The sequence below is a fragment of the Spermophilus citellus genome (genome assembly GCF_964194105.1).
Source record: "Spermophilus citellus genome assembly, chromosome: 7".
NCBI classification, from domain to species: Eukaryota; Metazoa; Chordata; class Mammalia; order Rodentia; family Sciuridae; genus Spermophilus; species Spermophilus citellus.
In genome coordinates, this window is record NC_138188.1 from 79337136 (window position 1) to 79358265 (window position 21130).

Sequence of the window (21130 nt, forward strand, 5' to 3'; positions counted from 1 at the left end):
AAATACTTAATACTCAAGTAACACCCATGGATTCCCAAGAATTTTAAAAGCATTTCACTCTTTGTTTCCTCTTTTTTTGTCATGTCTTCTTCATGAATTTTAAATATCACTGTGGATATTCAGTATCTCTTATACTTCTTTCTCAATATCTTTCACCAAAAAATTCAAATTTTCTACCTATAATTTGCCATAGTGCATAAAATCCATGCTTTTCTATATATCCACAGGATATTTTAAGAATCCCTTTCAAATCTGGCTCAACATCATTGATTATTCTCTATTTAAAAAAAAACCAACTCTTACCCCTATAGTACATATAATTATTCTGTACCAATTACAAATAAAACATTATTTTAAAAAATCCTCAGAATTATCATTTTCCACTGAATTTAAATTAACATTCAATTTAATGTCTATTTTGCATATCAATAATTTAGCCATCTCATATTTTATACTCTTAATATCTTCATTTTCAGTTTTCCTCAATTTTTCTTCTTTCTTTCAATACTTAATCATTGAAGTTAGTCCTTAGTGTTATTGCAAAGACACTGAAATTGTAGTATTTTTACATCTTTTAAATTTCTTGTTTGTTCAATTTCTTAAAATTATATTCAGTTACTTTGTGAATAAGAATGCAGGTAGTTTTCTATATAGTATTCATTCATATTATCTGCAATTATGCTTCCTAACAATTAACCATGTTAATTAAACTACATCAAGCTAACTATGGTGGTTAATCTAGATTGTCAATCTGATTAGATTGAGAGATATGTAGAATCAAGAGATGTCTAGATGTGCTTCTGAGGATATTTCCAGTACGACTGGCATGTAGGACAGCAAACTGAAGTGGAGAACCCACTCTGAAATAGGCTGGGGACCAGGTGAAACAAAAGACAAAAGGAAGCCTCAGCAGATGCAAACTGGATTCTTTTTCAGTGGGTGCATCTGTTGCTGCTGTCATCACCCCAGGACATTGGACTACAGCTCCTTCACTCTTCCAACATGAACTCTCACCAGTGATTCTTCAGGGAGTCCCTAAATTGGGGCTACAATTTTGTCCTTACTGTTCTGAGAATTCAGCTCTTTGGAGTGTGCAGCTACTGGTTCCTCTGGTTCTTCAGAGTGCAGATGGCCATTGTGGGTCTATCCAACTTATGACTATGTAAGCCAATCTAATAAATCCCCTTTTATAATCACATATACACATATTCTTTTGGTTCTATTCTTCTAGAGAACCCTAATACAATCTTTCTTCCTTCCTGCCTTCCTTCCTTAGAAAACCCTAATACAATCTATCTTTCTTTCTTCCTCCCTCCCTCCCTTCCTTCCTTCCTTCACACCTACCTGTCTGCCTACCTACCTACCTATAAGTTTTGGAACTCATTTACTTCTGTTCCTTAAAACCTCAGATAAAATTTCATATATGCAAAATTAAGACCCTGAACATATAAAGCAGTACAAAGAAGGTTACTAGAAGTTTAGACATCAAACTCAGAATTTTCCCATGAGAATAATCTGCAAATAGTACTGAAAAATGCTTCTAAAGAAAGCACCTCTTTTTATCATTTAAAGTAAAACATTAGTGCTAATTTTGTTTTTTCTCATATTAAGTCAAAATAAACCCATTTTTCCGGTTTTGCTAAATGGAGTCACTACCATGCAACTGTTCATTTCAGAAACCTAAGTTATCCTTATACCTGTCTTTCAATCATTCAATCCAATTAATTTTATTTCTTGCTTAAATCTCTATTCACTGTATGCTATCCCCCACTGACATCACTGTAGCCCAGTAGCTTCCTCAGCTTCCCAATCTGTAAAATAGGGAAACTAGTTCCCACCTCATTGACTATTTTGAAAATTAAGTAACTCAATACATTTGAAGCTACTGAACAGTATTTAGAGTGTTTTTTTTTTTTTTTTTGCACCAGTAAATAGTAGTGTGGTTATTTCTGCAATAATTACTGCTTCTTCATCTGGACTACTCAATAGCCTCCAACTCATCTCAGTTGTAGCCACTTTTGCCTCCCATTTATTCATCTAAAGAGAAATTTTTGATATACCCCTTCCTTGTCTAAAACATTTTAATGATTCTAATGCATTATATATAAGACCCTGAATAAAGTATACACAAGCCTTCTACCTGTCTGCCCAGTTCATAGCCTCATCCTGCAATACCATCTCCCTTGCTCAATATGCAATACTTATACAGATCTGTGTATTTCTCAAGATATTAACACCTTCCCATTTTACCCACACATGGATCCTCATCCCTAACATCTGGATAAATTCATTTAATCCTTCAAATATTCCATTTACATTCAGTGAGTCTCTTATTCAGAGACATTGTTCCTTAATTTAATAACCAAATCAAGACCTCATTTTCAAACTCTAAAAGAATCCCAAAGTTTTTCTTCAGAGAAGGGATCACAATTTTAATTATATTGGTATGTTCTTAATCAGTTGTTTAATGTCTGTTTCTGCCACTAGATTGCAAAAGCCTTAATATATATTTGTTTTTACTTTATCCTCAGTACCTGGGATACATGTTCTTAATAAATAATGCATAAATGATGGACAAACTAAGTATGAGTGAATAAATGTTAGATAAATAATTAATAAATAGAAGAATAATTATTGAAATTACAACACTATTATGTGGATAAAATGAAATGATATATCCTTTCTAGCTATAATAGTCAAATGGAGTAAAAAATTTGTTGAAACTGAAACTGTTCACCATTAAAAAATAATCAAACAAAAATGTATCAATAAAACATTGGTACAAGCAGCCAGGAGAATATTAAATACTGGAATTTTGCTGTCCCTCCCAATACTTTTTTACTAAAATTAATGTAGCACCAGCTGAAATAAAAATAGAACTTTTAAAACTGACAAAAAAGTAATCAGATACCTGGAATACCACCCACGTAAGTAGCCACTGTTCCTTTCATTGCTTTGTCCAGGACGGCAAGTCGACTTTTAAAGTCTGGAGGGTAGATGATATATGTTTCAAGTGGAGTCCACACCTCCAAATTGTTTCTATTGACTTTGAAATCCAGGTGAGATTGTTGACTAGAACATAGATTTACAGCGTCTATTCGAGATACCACCACATTTTCAATAGATACTATAATATCCTGAAGAACAGAGAAGACACAATATAAGCAAGTACTAATAGTAATGCCACTTACGAGGCTTTTGAGTTTTGAAATTCAAAATCTGAATTTCAGTGGTTAAAAAATAATGTATTCTAAATTTAAGTGAAAAATTATTATTACAATAATCATGATTTACATATATATATATATATATATATATATATATATATATATATTAACTTTACAAAATTCAGGCTTAGCTAAGTTGTAAATATACACTAGCTTCTGAAAATTCCACAAACTAACAGAATTGTTTCCACCAATGAAAGGAATCTAAAGTAGTATTTTAAGCAATATCTTTGTTTGTGAGCCTTTCTAACTTAAAAACACACATATGAAAAAGAATGAGTTGAAGAGACTAGGAAAATTTTAAGTGCTTTTGTAAGTACATAACAGCAAAACAAAGGGTTGTTTGTGTCATACAAGAAATTATAGATCTGCATATAAAGTAAGTAAAAAGGCCCTAAGAAGTACATACCCACAGGTAACCTGCAGGAAGTTTCAGAGTACTGACTAGAAGATTCTCCAAACAAGAAATGTATGCATTTTGCTATAAACTTTTCTGTTGCTATAACCAAATCACTCAACTTGTCGAGAGTGATCTATGCAGGTAGCTTATAGTGGGACAAAAGAAATATAAAAAGTAGGAGAGAGAAAATAAAATTGAAGGAAGACAAATATTCTCAAGCTTTCCAAGTAGTAAAAGATAAGCCTGAAATGTTTCTTTAGGAAATAAAGATATCTATTTTAGGTAAAAAATTCTATACTTCACAAATACAGGTCCTTTGAAAAAAATCTGTAACAAAAGTCTGTGTTTCAAATGTTCATACCGTTAAATTCATTAAAAGAGACTCTCACTTGAGATAATGCTCCTTATGTGACAGGATAAAGAAAAAAAAGGGAATAAAGACAGGGATCATAGGTGAAAACTAATAGAGAGAAGAAAGGAATCCAGAGGGAAGGAAGAAGGGAGCATGGGGGAATGCTAGGGAACAAAAACTACCAAATTAGGCTATGTCCATTACTAATATATGACATAATTATATACATATGCATAATAATTATATGCATAATTATATATAATTATAGTGCACTCATTGAAATAATAATAATAATACTATAAGAGAGTTCATAGAATAGAAGAAGTGAGTCAAGGAGGCCAGGAAGAGGAGAGGAGAGGGAAAGGGAAGGTATTAGGAAATATGTTTGATCAAATTATGTTATGTAACTGTATGAATATGGTACAATGAATCCCACACATATGTATAATTATAATGCACCAATTAAAAATTTTTAAAAAGCAATAATGCTTCAAAATCATTAATGATATGTATAATACTCTTATGAAATATTGCAAATAAATCTTGAGAAGGAGGAACCATGGAGACCAATTCAGAAGAAAATAAATATAAAAGAAATGGCATGCATTAACATCCTCCATTGCATAAATGTAGTGCTGAAGAATTCTATTTTGTTTACAAAATACAAATAAAGAAGCAAATAAAAAACTAAAACCCTAATGTTCCTTGTAGGCTACACATTAAAAAAAAAATCCCAACAAGAACGCTTCAGTTTGCTTAATTTAACCACCAGAAATGCCCTCCAAATAATCTTTCCGGTTGCAACAGAACCACCTTTTTTTCCATTGCTGTAGCATTATTGAATTATGTGTCTTTTTCAAAAGCTACTAATAACATTAAAACCAATTTTATCATAAACGTAAGTTGCCTGCTGAAATTTGTTGGAATCAACAGTGTATGGCACACAGACAGAACTATTAGCCTCTAATAGAAGCTTGAATAGTATGGATCTTCTTATAACTTTCATGTTTCCTTGTATCCAAGACTTTCCTTTCCTTCTCCTGATTTCAGATAAGAATTGACAGCAAGTAGTCAAGTGATCCCATCTTAGTTTTCTCTCATCTTTCCTAATTTACTCACTCGAGAAAAGATTCAGAGTGCAAGAAAGCACAAATCATCATAATTATGCATTGAATATCTAAGAGTGGATTGTTATCAGACTCATTTCTATTTTATTAGTATAGGATAATTCCCATGTGCTTCAAGGATTCTGAATAAAGATGGATCTGTACATAGTCTGTGATGGCTCTAATCAGCCCATGAGTCTGCCTAATCTTAGCTATAGACATAACAGGTTTTTGAGTCTCCCCTTCTCTTACTTCTCATTTGAGATCTGAGAAATAAGCCAACAAAGAGTGATTGTACCAATCACTTTATATGTCATTTAATCTTCAAAATAGCCCTTCAACATAAATATCATTATATTCATTTAAAAACACACAGACAAAAACAAGGCTCATACTGGTTTAGAGTAAAGTTACCTGAGAATTTCCAGAGCTGGAGTCCACTAAGGACAAGGCAAAGGGCACTGTGTTACCAGAAACTAAGGCAAGCATTACACCAGTGCCTGTAGATGGTCGGATACTCAAGGTCACATTCACTTGCCAGTCTTCAGCATTGGTTATGTTATCTGCTTAAAACAATGAAACAGAAGCCAGATCAATGTACTTCTAAATGGCACTAGAGAAAATCTATTATAAAATTATTAATATTCAAGGATGGTTTGTGTAATACTACAGGTCTAATTTCCTTTCTCAATGAACTCTCTAAAATAGGTAAAATATTTTTTTTTTTAAACACAGATCAGAAACACACCAGTGGAGCCCCATTCTTCTATTTGTCCTAGAAGAAAATCCAGATTGTGGTGTTAAGATCTTTTATGAGTTTTCCCTATTGACTCCTTAACAGCTCTTCTTTCTCTCTTGCATATTCACCAATGTTCAAATTTCAGAGTGGCTATGTTTTAAAGTGCAGATTTAGAAGGATGTTCTGAAGATGCATTGGAATATTTCTGCCAGAAAACTTGGGTCTAGCTGCCGTAATCACCAATAGTCCTCCTTCTAGGACACTGGAAAGGACAAATATGACTCTACACACATGGGGGAGGTACATGGTTTGATAGAGAAATACTGTGAAATCAAAAGTTAATGAAATTAGAAGAGAAACTCTTGTTCTCTGATTCCTCTGTTATCATACTTCATCATTTTTTCTTAATTACCAGGTTAATTGTTCATCAGAGTGAAGGGCAAACTCCAGGAGGTACATGTCTCTATAATTACTTTGTTTTCCAGAGTAGAATATCAATAAATATTTGTTGAGTTAATATGTTTCCAAAGTACAGGAACAATTACATAAGGACAGTTCAGTCAACTACAGGCCACACATAGAATGATGGTCCCATAAAATTTTTTAAAAAAAAATTTTTTAGAGAATTTTAATATTTATTTATTTATTTTAGTTTTCGGCGGACACAACATCTTTGTATGTGGTGCTGAGGATCGAACCCGGGCCACATGCATGGCAGGTGAGCGCGCTACCGCTTGAGCCATATCCCCAGCCCGTTCCCATAAAATTATATCAGCTGGTGACATAGTAGCCAGTACAGTTCGTTTAAATACATTCTACAATGTTCACACGATGACAAAAGCACATAATAATGCACTTCACAGAAGATATCCCAGCCATTAAGCTCCAGAAATAGCAACCTTAACTAACATTGAGAACTGCAGTTGAATTGCTAAAAAAATTACTTAGTGCCCTTGAAAGGGGGTGAATATTAACAGAAAAATAATTTTCCTTTGTTAAGATGTTCTCCACATGCAATGCCATTGTATTTAATGAAATAATCTTATAATTATAATGTCACTGTATTTAATGAAATAATCTTATAATTTCCATCCAGAAGAGAATATATATATAATTATCATGAAATAAGTAAAATTCAGCAAGGGATAGTAACAAACTCAAAATAAAATTAAAATTGAAATACACAAAATTTATAATGTAAAATTAAATATTAATTATAAAGTAGGTACTTTCCAAGTTATCCATGAAATAACTAATTTTTTATAAAGGTAATTTTTTTCAGGTATGCCATAACTCTTATTTTCATTTGCTTATCAGGATCCCCCCATATTCATTCATCAACCCATTCAAAACATTTTTTGAAAATTTTGTACATGCAAAACAAAGCTAAAGTTAAAGTCATTGTATCAATTTACATTAGGAAAACAAATCATTGGTAAATATTTTTATGTTACAAATAAACACCCAGATTATATTTTTTAAACAGTGATATTAAGATAGATTTACCTAACTTAATTTATAGTGCAAAGGGATAGTAGCTATAATAATAAACTCTTAACAAAGAAAAAGACAATCAAAAAAATAAAATGTACAAATAGTAATAAACATGGAGAGATATTCATCATCGGTACAAATTAGAAAAACAATATTTAAAATAACAAAAAATAATCAGTTTTTGAACGGTTAGATTGGAAACAGATTCCAAGTAAAAACTTTCTCCTTATTTTGGTAAACATATTAATTAATATAAAGATTTTTGGAAGAGAATGTAATTAAACCTATGATAATTATATATTTGCATGACCTTTGATGATGATATCTAAGATGCTTTCCTACAGAATTAACCACATAAAGATTATAGGATGTATGCTCATGGATGTTCACAGAAGTTTTATTTGTAAAGGTAAATATGAGTCAGTCTGGGAAACCATCGTGCTCCATTTAGGCTATAGAAACTTGAAAGGGCACTATTCCCACTTCAATAATAACAAAAACCATATTATCTGTATGATCACAATTTTTCTTGAACTAACAAAAAGTTGAAGTTGCAGAGCAACCAACTAATCAAAATATAAAGAAAGATGCATCCAAGGAGAGATGAGAACAAATTCTTACCCAGAAAGACACTGGATACCACACAATTGGTAAGAATAATTTAAAAAGTTGCAAAATAATAAAAGTACATGCATGGAATGGTGTGAGAGAATGGAAGTCCTAAGAACTGCAGACAAAAGAAAAATTGATACCCCATCCTTAGACTCTTTTCCATGGACCTTACTGGATCCTCAAAAAAAAGGGGGGGCAGGGAAAGAAGCTAAAGAAAGCCTTCCCCTAGCACAACCTTGGGATCAATGTTAACTTCAGGAAAGGTACAAAATCACAATCTAGAGCTTTCTATGTTTCCTCTACACAGGAAGAGTTTTAAAGCACTGGGGAAAAGGAAAAAAAAATATTGTCATTAGAATACATATAAAGACCCATAGCACCTACAGATTAGGGAAAAACAAACCAAGGAAACCTACCATGGATATGGAACAGGGAAACATTTTAAGTACTAACTATTAGACACTTATCTTACTGGTAGGGGAAGCAATGAAAAGTACACACCACTGACACCCTAGGATATAAAGATAATTAAAACTGAATCTGTTTCAGAACAATAGACAATATTCCACTGACTTCCAAACCATTTCAACCATGTTAACAAATTTCAAGAAACAAGTACGAACATTCTGCTGGTGGTGAGCAAGACCATGAAGAGATATTTCTTGAAACATATAATAAAGCAAATATCTAAAATTGAGTCACTATTATGAAAAACTTAATAACTGGTCAGTCATGAAAATATTTTTAGCAACCTACCCCCTACCTTTTGCAGAAGCTCAATTGTATTAGCACATTTTCCGTTGCTATTAAAAAATACCTGAAGATAGTTTGTTGGGTACACAGTTTTAGAGGTTGAAAATCCAAATAGGATGACACCAGCTTTGGTGAGGGCTTCAATGCAAATGGCATCAAGGAAGCAGAGTGTGTAAGAAGGGGCAAGAGCTCATGAGAAGATATGAGCCCAGAGAAGTGGAGAGCCAGTTTTCCTCTTTTGTTAAAAAACCATTCCTTGAGAACTAACTCATTTGATTCTACTCATCACTAGATTCAATCTCTCCATAAAGGGCTTTCAAAAGAAGAGGTGTGCTCATTTCTAGATATATGTAGCATTTACCTCAGTCTCTACAGTGCTGTGTAAAATGCCCACCTTATCTATGCTAAAAAACTACATAATACACCAAGACGTGGGAAATGCAACAGTCAATCAACAGACACAATAGTAAACATGCCAGACTCATCTATGACATAGATGTTGGAACTATTAGGGAATTTTAAATAATTGTGGTGAATGTGTTGAAAGTGTGGGTGGACAAGCTAGACAATGTGTATGAACAGATTGACAATTTCAGTATTTTAAGGAATTATCAAATGGAAATGTTAGAAATGAAGATGAATCCCTTTGATTAACTAATTGAAGACTCAAAACAACAGAAAAATCTGAACTTTAAGATACATCTATCAAATCTACCCAAAATTAATCAGGCTATGTGCCAATAAACTGTAAATAATAACATAAGCATATTCAACTGCCTTTATATATATATTCCAGAAAATTAAGTATATAATAGTACAAATAAGTCTATGCCTGACACATAGTACTCAAGAAAGTTTACTGAATAAATTATGGCTGTCAATGAATAAATTTAGTTACCAATGAGAAAAGAGAAATAAAATGAAAAATCACTTACTATAGTCTATGTTAAATTGAGCAACTCCAGAACCAGGATAGTAGGAACCCTTCTCCACAGTGACAAAGCAATGTTTATTTTGTTTTTCTTGAATGATCTCCTTTACTCCTAAAGCTCCTTGATTCATCAAATTCCAGCCTCTTATACATCCATCTAGACGAGGGTTAATCTAACAAACCAAAATACAGGTCAGAAATACATTTAAAATTAAAGTCAGACATAAATATACTGACTCAAGGTATAGGTTTCGTTTAGATGAAAAACTTTTTCTTGATTTTTAAAGTATTTTAAATATTTTGAATTTAATCTCAATTTTTCTTTTTGAGACATTTTTCACATGAATAGTCTTTGGACCAAATATGTTTTTTTAAAAATTTTTTTAACAGCTGAGTATGGACTATTGTGATGTTAACAGAGAACTGACATTTGAGGATTTAAAAAAATCTACTTCTCCATGAGTAATTCTGGGGACTTAAAAGGGCAAAAACCCCCACAACAATCTAAAAACACACCAATCATTTTCTTATTTCCTTATTCCCTTAATTTCAAGAGTCACTAATATTATTTTTTTCATATTCAATTCAAGTTGACACACTTAGATTATTTAATAAAACAACTTCTGTTAACTTTTGGGGAAACAAATCTTCAAACCTATTATAGACAAAAGGAATTCATCCATGATAAATGACATAAGTTTGGATCATTACCGGTTTAATGAGTGCATTTTCTACTTTCCTAGGTAATCCTGCAAAGTATATTTTGGTTTCCCGAAATCCATTTGTAGGTTTAAAAAGGGACCCTGGCTTATTTATATTCATCACAGCTTCTTTAGCTATTTTAATACTGATGCTGTGTTCTAATTCTTCCACAGACACCTATAATTAAAAACAAAAAAATCATTAAACAAGCAAGCATTGCTACATGTCATTTGAAATAGTAGACTTAAAATCCTATTATTCCAATAAAAAATTTAAGTATTTATTTTAATGTAATTATTAATTTGTTTCAACCCATTTGGAAAGTCGAATCATGATTAATATGACAAAATGTGTTTTAAAGTGATAGTACTTGATTAAAAATTAAATGTATATCTTATTTTCAAGTTAAAAAAATCAATATTACTAAGTTTAAACATTCAGTTATAATATATATTGTTAAAACTAATATGTCATAAAATTAAATTTTTAAAATAAAAGCAAGCCACTGTATTTTAGGAAAATTTTGAATTTTCTCATTTTGCAATTTTAGGATAGTACATATTGAAACAATAATGCAAATAATTTCTTTTTTTCCACATCTTCATACATATATTTTGTTTAATGATAAGGGTCTCCTTCCACCATCCATGCTATAAACTAAGAGAATACACACACACACACACACACACACACACACACACACACACACACTAAGAGAATCATTTTTCCAGTAGTGTGTTCAAAACCCCCAACATACTTTTTCTCCAAAATTCAGAGGTGACTGAAGTTATAAGAAAGCATATACATAAAATTTAAATGAGATTTTATAATTTTGAAAGTACTTAGGTTTTAAGAAATGATTGGAAGTGACAGTAAACAATACAAAATTCTCTTAGGAAGATAATTTGAAGAAGCAATGATGCAATTGCCTCATGTAAAACTGTTTAACATTCAGGATGTAAACTGTTTACTTGCTAATCAATAACAGAAGGCAAGTAATAGACATATTAAACACCACTACAGGAAGAGAAATACTACCCTCAAAAGTAAAACTAATTTAGTAACATTACAGGGTTAAGTTCGTCAATATTCTGTCCTTAATATGTCCAAACAGCAGCATTTTCCTCTAATGACTATTCCCTTCTTCAAAGAAGTGCTTGACTCAGGTCCTCAGCCTTTAGGACCTGAGTTTCCTTTCCTTCTCCTACATTCTTGCAATTCCTTCTCAGTCCCCCTGGCTGGATCCCCTTCCTCTTAATTTCTAGTAAAAAGCCCTAGGCTTGAGTCCCTAGACCTTTCCCATATAATCATGCAAGTAATTTAAATAAGATTCTATGGGACCCAGTCTACAACATTTGGAAAATTTTGGGGATGGGGAGAACTTTTACTTGTCACAAAAAGTAGGAGACAAGCTGGCATTACAAGGTTCTATGCACTATGCAATATACAGAATAATTATGCAAACTAAGTAACAAAATACCCAGGATCTTGTAAATCTTCTGAACATCTCCATTAAATATTCATGTAGGGAATCCTAATGTTTATTATTATCTGAACTAAACACAACATATTTGTTGCAACATGTTAACATTCATTTTTTTAAAGAATGCAATAATCTTGTCAACCAACAATAGTGATGTTTGTTTTATTTATATCTTTATCAACTTTCTCACCATTTTAGAAAATTCATATTATTGATAACAAAACCATCTATGCACTTATGGTATTCAAGTTGGTAACATGATACCCCAGTATAAATCTTCATTTGTAGCTTTCACACTATTCTATGTATAGAAGCAAGCTTTGAAAACTATTAGCTGTATTTGAATAGTTACAAATTGATATACATATTATTTTATTATAAATTACCTTCCCTGAGACCAGACTGGAGGAGGAAGCCCAGCGCCAAGCCAGACCGGAGGAGGAAGCTCAGCCCTGCCCTTTGTGCTAGTCCAGAGGAAGCCCATCAACCCTTAAAACCTATCAAAGGGGGCGTGGCTACCAGTACGGTTCTGCGGCTGATCCAGGTGTCCGGTTTTCAACTCCCCCACCCTTAGCTGTGATAACTCAAAATATTTCCCACAAGCTTTTGGGGGGTGTAGCTATCAATGCAAAACAACAACTGTACAGACACCTGGTTTCCACCTCAGAGACTAGAGTAAGGAGGATACAGGTGGAAGCTGATATCCTTTCACACTGGCCACATCCACCACCCTGAACACAGAGGCTCAAGGTAGGAATAGACATCGCCACCTACTGGAAGAAAGGAAAACAGAGGTCTGAGAGACTTTTTTTTTTTCATTCTCTCTTTTCTTCTCTCTCACAACCTCAACATATGTGAAACCAAGAACTGCGCATGAACAACTGAATCACCAAAATAATATAATATAGAGGAATTGCATATGCCCCACCTTCCCATTTTCTCCTTATTTCTTTCTTACTGTCTTTTTCCTTCTCTCTTTTTTCTCTTTTCTTCTTTGTTATTTTTTTTTTATTTTCTTCATTCTTATTCCCTCTATCCCACTTTCAACCCCATAAATTTTACTAACTATACATAGGGTAACTATCTAAATACAGATAGGAGGTTGAGTCTATACATTCTTCCATAAATTACCAGTCTACTGGTTAGAGTTCTCCAAAGTTGCTAAGTTAGTGTAACCTCATACCCTCACTCCTTTCCCTCTAAGTATACCATCCTTCATCTGAAATTCAGTTTTCTATATGCCACCAGATATGGTATGCCTTTTATGAAACTAATGACTATATTTTTAAATAATAATTGAAACCAATATCTGTAGACTTAGATTCTAACTATAAATGTATTAATAATGAAAACTTGTGCTTAGATGATATACTGTTGATATTAGGAACTGTTAACATTGTCTTTCTCCGCAAAAGAGGGATTTTGGAGCTATACAAGAAAAATATAAATATATAAGGGGAAAACCATTAACACAACAGTTTCACAAAGCTAGAAAGAAACATGAGCAGTATGAAAAGACAAGGAAAGGATGGACCACAAACAATGCAGGTTAATTCAACATTAGAAGAGGTAATATCTGCAGCTGATGGAATGTCAGATAAAGATTTCAGGATATACATGCTTCAGATGATCTGGAGTCTCAAGGAAGACATTATATAGCAAATTCAGACAATGAAAGATCACTTCAACAATGAATTAAATAAACAAATCCAAGAAGCAAAAGATCAAATCTACAGGGAGATAGAGGATATAAAAAAAAAACAACCAGAAATCCTGGAAATGCAGGAAACAATAAACCAAATTTAAAACTCAAATGTGAGTATTACCAGTAGAGTAGAACACTTAGAAGATAGAACATCAGACAATGAAGACAAAGTTTTTCAACTTCAAAAGAACATAGACAGGTCAGCGAAAATGTTAAGAAATCATGAGCAGAACATCCAAGAATTATGGGATAACATAAAGAGACCAAACTTAAGAGTTATTGAGATACAAGAGGGTATAGAGGTCCAAACCAAAGGAATGAGTAATCTGTTCAATGAAATAATACTAGAAAACTTCCCAGACTTAAAGAATGAAAAAGAAATCCAAATACTAGAAGCCTACAGGACACCATATGTACAAAATCATAAGAGATCCACACCAAGACACATAATAATGAAGATGCCCAACATACAGAATAAGGAGAAAATCTTAAAAGCCACAAGAGAGAGGAAGCAGATTACATTTAGGGGTAAACCACTCAGGATAATGGCTGATCTTTCAACACAGACTCTGAAAACTAGAAGATCCTGGAACAACATATTTCAAATGCTGAAAGAAAAAGGGTTCCAACCAAGAATCATGTATCCAGAGAAATTAAGCTTCACGATTGAAGATGAAATAAAAATAATCCATGATAAACAAAAGTTAAAAGAATTTGCAGCTAGAAAACCAGCTCTTCAAAACATCCTTGGCAAAACATTACAGGAAGAGGAAATGAAAAATAACAATGAAAACCAACAGTGGGAGGTAGTACAGTAAAGTAAAAACTAATCAAAGAGGAAAAACAAGTCATGTTAAGTAACATAAATAACCAAATATAGCTGGAAGTACAAACCATATCTCAATAATAACCCTAAATGTTAATGGCTTAAATGCACCAATCAAAATACATAGGCTAGTAGACTGGATTAAAACAAAAAAATCCAACAATATGCTTCCTACAGGAGACTCATCTGATAGGAGAAGACATACACAGACTGAAGGTGAAAGGTTGGAAAAAATCATACCACTCATACAGACCTCGGAAGCAAGCAGGGGTGTCCATACTTGTATCAAATAAAAAAGACTTCAAGATAAAGTTAATAAAAAGGGATAAACAAGGACACTACATACTGCTCAAGGGAATCATACACCTACAAGACTTAACGATTATTAATATATATGCCCCAAACAATGGTGCAGCTACGTTCATCAAACAAACTCTTCTCAAGTTCAAGACTCACATAGACCAAAACACAATAATCATGGGAGATTTTAACACACCTCTCTCATCACTGGACAGATCTTCCAAACAAAAGTTGAATAAAGAAACCATACAGCTCAATAATACAATTAATAACTTAGAATTAATTGACATATACAGAATATACCACCCAACATCAAGTGGATACACTTTCTTCTCAGCAGCACATGGATCCTTCTCAAAAACAGACCATATATTATGTCACAGGGCAAATCTTAGTAATTACAAAGGAGTAGAGATACTACCATGCATTTTATTTGATCATAATGGAATGAAATTGGAAATCAATAATAAAATAAGAAAGAAAAAATCCTACATCACATGGAGAATAAACAGTATGCTACTGAATGAACAAAGGGTTACAGAAGACATCAAAGAGGAAATTTCATTTAATGAAAATGAAAACTCAGACACAACATATCAAAATCTCTGGGACACTATGAAAGCAGTACTAAGATGAAAATTCATTTCATGGAGTTCATTCCTTAAAAGAAGGAAAAGCCAACAAATAAATGACCTCACACTACACCTCGAAGCCTTAGAAAAAGAAGAATAAATCAACAGAAAATACAGTAGAAGGCAAGAAATAATTAAAATCAGAGCTGAAATCAATAAAATCAAAACAAAAGAAACAATTGAAAAAATTGACAAAACTAAAAGTTGGTTCTTTGAAAAAATAAATGATTGATAGACCACTAGCCAAGCTAACAAAGAGGAGAAAGAACCCAAATTACTAGCTTACGGGATGAAAAAGGCAACATCACAACTTCAGAAATACAGAAGATAATTAGAAAGTATTTTGAAACCCTATACTCTAATAAAATAGAGGCTAGTGAAGGCATTGATAAATTCCTTAAGGCATATGAGCTACCCAGATTGAGTCAGGATGATATAAACAACCTAAACAGACCAATATCAAGTGAGGAAATGGAAGAAGCCATCAAAAGACTACCAACCAAGAAAAGCCCAGGACCGGATGGATACACAGCAGAGTTTTATAAGAACTTTAAAGAAGAACTAACACCAATACTCTTCAATCTATTTCAGGAGATAGAAAAAGAGGGAGTACTTCCAAATTCATTCTATGAGGCCAACATCACCCTGATTCCAAAACCAGATAAAGACACTCAAAGAAAGAAAACTTCAGACCAATATCTAATGAATTTAGGTGCAAAAATCCTCAATAAAATTTTGGCAAATTGGATACAAAAATGTATCAAAAAGATCGTGCACCATGACCAAGTGGGATTCATCCCTGGGATGCAAGGCAGGTTCAATATACGGAAATCGATAAATGTAATTCACCACATCAATAGACTTAAAGATAAGAACCATATGATCATCTGGATAGATGCTGAAAAAGCATTTGACAAAATACAGCATCCCTTTATGTTCAAAACTCTAGAAAAATTAGGGATAACAGAAAATTACCTCAACATAGTAAACGCTATATACGCTAAGCCTCAGGCCAGCATCATTCTAAATGAAGAAAAATTGAAGGCATTCCCTTTAAAATCTGGAACAAGACAGGGATGCCCTCTCTCACCACTTCTATTCAACATAGTTCTTGAAATACTGGCCAGAAAAATTAGACGAAAGAAATTAAAGGCATAATTATAGGAAAAGAATAACTTAAATTAGCACTATTTGCTGATTACATGATCCTATACCTAGCAGACCCAAAAAGTTCAACCAAGAAACTTCTAGAACTAGTAAATGAATTCAGCAAAGTGGCAGGATATAAAATCAATACCAATAAATCAAAGGCATTCCTGTATATCAGTGACAAATTCTCTGAAATGAAAGACAACTATTCCATTCACAATATTCTCAAAAAAAAACCTGGGAATCAACAAAAGAGGTGAAAGAGCTATACAATGAAAACTACAGAACCCTGAAGAAAGAAATAGAAGAAGACCTTAGAAGATGGAAGGATTTACCTTGCTCATGGATTGGTAGAATTAATATTATTAAGATGGCCATATTACCAAAAGCACTTTACAGATTCAATGCAATTCCCATCAAAATCCCAATGCCATTCCTTGCAGAAAAAGAAAAAGCAATCATGAAATTCGTCTGGAAAAATAAGAGACCCAGAATAGCTAAAGTAATTCTAAGTAGGAAGAGTGAAATTGGTGGTATCGCAATTCCAGATTTTAAACTATACTATAGAGCAATAGTAACAAAAACAGCATGGTACTGGCACCAAAACAGGCTGGTAGACCAATGGTACAAAATAGAGGACACAGAGACAAATTCACAAAATTACAACTACCTTATATTAGACAAAGGTGCTAAAACCATGCAATGGAGAAAAGATAGCATCTTCAACAAATGGTATTGGGAGAACTGGAAATCCATATGCAGCAAAATGAAATTGAATCCCTTTCTCTCACCATGCACAAAAGTCAACTCAAAATGGATCAAGGAACTAGGAATCAGACCAGAGACTCTGCGTCTAATAGAAGATAAAGTTGGCCCTAATCTTCATCACGTGGGGGCAGGCCCCAAATTTCTTAATAAGACACCTATAGCACAAGAGTTAAAACCAAGAATCAACAAATGGGACGAATTCAAACTAAAAAGTTTTTTCTCAGCAAGAGAAATAATATGTGAGGTGAATAGGGATCCTACATCCTGGGAACAAATTTTTACCCCTCAAACATCAGATAGAGCTCTAATCTCTAGAGTATACAAAGAAATCAAAAAGTTAAACAACAAAAAAGCAAATAACCCAATCAACAAATGGGCCAAGGACTTGAAGAGAAACTTCTCAGAAGAGGATATACAATCAATCAACAAATATATGAAAAAATGCTCACCATCTCTAGCAATCAGAGAAATGCAAATTAAAACTACTCACTCCAATAAGAATGGCAGTCATTATGAAGTCAAACAACAGTAAGTGCTGGCGAGGATGTGGTGAAAAAGGTACACTCATACATTGCGGGTGGGACTGCAAATTGGTGCAGCCAATTTGGAAAGCAGTATGGAGATTCCTTGGAAAGCTGGGAATGGAACCACCATTTGACCCAGCTATTCCCCTTCTTGGACTATACCCAAAAGACCTAAAAAGAGTATACTACAGGGACACAGCCACATCAATGTTTATAGCAGCACAATTCACAATAGCTAGAATGTGGAACCAACCTAGATGCCCTTCAATAGATGAATGGATTACAAAATGTGGCATTTATACATAATGGAATATTACTCAGCACTAAAAAATAATACGATCATGGCATTTGCAGGCAAATGGATGGCATTAGAGCAGATTATGCTAAGTGAATTTAGCCAATCCCTAAAAAACAAATGCCGAATGTCTTCTCTGATATAAGGGGAGTGACTCAAAATGGGATAGGGAGGAAGAGCATGAGAAGAAGACTACCACTAAATAGGGAAGACAGGTGGGAGGGAAAAAGAGGGAGAAGGGGAGTTGCATGGAAGATGGAAGGAGAACCTCATTGTTATACAGAATACATATATGATGTTGTGATGAGAAAAAGAAAATAAAAAGTGTGTCACATTAGATTGGATAGAAAGAAAGGATGGGAGAGGAGGGGAGGAGTAGGGGGATAAGAAGGGCAGCAGAATAGAATAGACAATAGATTGATGTATGTACATTCCATGTATGTATTATATGTCAAAATACATTCTGCTGTCATGTATGACTAAAAAAAATAAAAATAAATCATATAGTTAAAATAAATAAATAAATTACTTCCCTTTATTTGCTTATATAATACAGTATTATGTTGGTTTCTATTAAGTATGTGTGAAGGTAGTTTATGTTATTGATGTGTTTATAGAACAATAAAGAAACATTACTCTATATATATTTTCAGATACTAAATGAGAGAAAGTTTAGAAGCACTGATCAACACAAAAAATTTCATGGCCTTAAAACCCCTGCTTTGGTTATATATTCAAAAATTTCCATTGAATGCTTACCCTTAAAAATATATCCTGAATCTGACCACTTCTCACCACCCCTACTGTCAGTACTCCAGTCAAAAGTGCAACCTCTCCCCTGGGTTATTTACGGTAATGGTCTCCTACCTTCATACCCTGTTTACTTTTATGTGCCACTGACTAGTTTCCACAGGGCCATCAGATTCTGATCAGAATTATGTTTTAAAGTGTAGATTTTATTATGTCACTGCTCAAAACTATTCAAAGCCTTTCCACTTAGGATAAACACCAAGTCTTCACCATGGGCACCAAAGTCCTAGGTAATTTTATTACAGAAGACATTTCTGACTTCATTTTCTAACTATTTCCCAGCCTCCCTAAACTACATGTGCACTAATCTTTGTGCTATTCCTCAAACACACCAAACACACTGACTCCCAGGAGACTCTGTACTTGCTGTTCACATGGCGCAGAATCATTTTATAATCCTCCACATATTTCTCATGACTTGTGTCCCCAAGACTCTACTCAGATCTAATCTCATCTGAGATGCTGCTCCTGATCCCATATGAATACGCACTGATTCCATATGCACACTTGATATCACTGTCTATTGCCTTGCTTTTCTTTTTTCTCATGGCATTAATAACTATCTGACATAATTATTTTTTTAATTGCACTTCACCACTAGAATGCAAGCTTTTTTTATGAGGGCAGGGTGGGTACTGGGGGTTTAAACCAGAGGTAATTAAGTACTGAGCCACATCCCCAGCCCTTTTGATTTATTATTTTGAGACAGGATCTCACTAAGTTGCTTAGAGCTTTGCTAAGTTGCTGAGACTGGCTTTGAACTAGTGATCCTCCTGTCTCAGCTTCCAAAATCACTGGGATTACAGATGTGCGCTATCACACGTATCAGAACGCAAGTTTTATGTGACCAGTAACTTCACTTTATTTGTCATAATATTCATATCCACCTAAAATAACTATCCCCAGATAAAATGCTCAACAAATATTTGGTTTGGTTATATATTCAAAAATTTTCATTGAATGCTTAGCCTTAAAAATATATCCTGAATCTGCCCACTTCGCACCACCCCTACTGTCAGTACTCCAGTCAAAAGTGCAACCTTGATACAATTATATATATTGCACTGATATTAAGATGATGCTAAAATATGAGAAATAATCATATATAGAACAGCAATATTCATTTCCCTGAGTTACAGCCATGCTAATTACTTCATAATCACACAGTCTATGCCACTTTTCTGAATTACAAAATAATTCTAGACTATACATTTTAATTTGAATTTCTTACTTTTAACTTTTTTAAATTTTGAAATAAGTTAAAATTATTGAAATAAGTGGAATAAACTAAATATTCCAGATTATAGATTAATATTTTTGTCCATAAAATTCTTAGCTTATTTATTTGAGATAATCCATGTGCTAAGTATTCTAAAAGAGCACAATTTATTAGTGAAAAATCAAAATTTTAAAACAGTAAAAATATAATGCAGTAATAACATTTTCACAATAAGTGATACAAAATGAGAAAAGCAGTCTTGCTTATATTATTGGCTGAAATTTCATAAATTCATTAATTAAGAATAGCCAGCACTGCATTTATTAGTGCCCTAAAAAAATTTTCTCTGACTACTTGGAAATTTATTTAAATTCTCATTAAAGCAGTTGATATTTTCAATTTATTCTCTGGATAAAAAGTTTATTTTTACCTTTTCTTGAGGTAAAAGTGATTTTATAATTAGTAATTTTGGGAAATTAGGTAGTAAAATGTGTTCTTTACCACATTCAGGGAATAACTGTATTCATCAAATATTGGAGGCGTAGATGTAGCAGGAAAGATATAGCAGCAAATTTATACTAACGAGAACATCAAGAAAAGCCAGAGAATTTTATGATTTCTCAGTTGCATCTGGTCCTGTGCAGTTAATGTTCTTTACAAGTTAGGAATCTCAAATCCACACTGCCCAAGGACAAATGGTTTCCAAAGGTGAGCCACGTCTGTGACCATCAAGATTTTGCTCCTAGCTCTACTGTAATACCTTGTTAGTTCATAAAATGACATCAGCTATTTCACTGTGAGATGTTGAGCTCAAGAGCAAGGATTAGCTCATGGTACAGTTTTGTAACGTTGAGCTCAGGAACTCAGCACTTTAAAAATGCTCAGTAGGAGAGCTCCGCTTGCTTCCTGTGTCTGCAGGAGGAGATGGAAACTGACTCTGAGGCTCTGGCTCCATAATTCCGACTTAGGCCTTCATTTAAAGCCAGATGCGGAAGGGAGTGCATCACCCCTGTGCGCTGCGTCACTGTGCGGGAGAAAGACAAGGTGAAACAGCTGAAGGCTGTCTTGTTGGGAAATTCCAGTGAAATTGAGGTGCTCCAGAA

General features: G+C 33.5%; 1 protein-coding gene across 2 annotated transcripts in view; it reads right to left on the reverse strand.

Moving 5' to 3' along the window:
- The window catches only part of PROS1 (protein S), a 96861-nt gene that overhangs the window by 1945 nt on the left and 73786 nt on the right, over nucleotides 1–21130 (reverse strand). Inside the window, exons 11-14 of one of the 2 annotated variants that reach the window (XM_081302246.1) lie at nucleotides 10326–10493; nucleotides 9619–9787; nucleotides 5500–5648; nucleotides 2912–3137 (exon numbers count right to left, since the gene is read on the reverse strand). In XM_081302246.1, the coding sequence (XP_081158372.1) occupies nucleotides 2912–3137; nucleotides 5500–5648; nucleotides 9619–9787; nucleotides 10326–10493 (712 nt within the window). Of the gene's footprint in view, nucleotides 1–2911; nucleotides 3138–5499; nucleotides 5652–9618; nucleotides 9788–10325; nucleotides 10494–21130 lie in introns of both variants that reach the window. The other variant, XM_081302247.1, reaches the window with a different exon arrangement.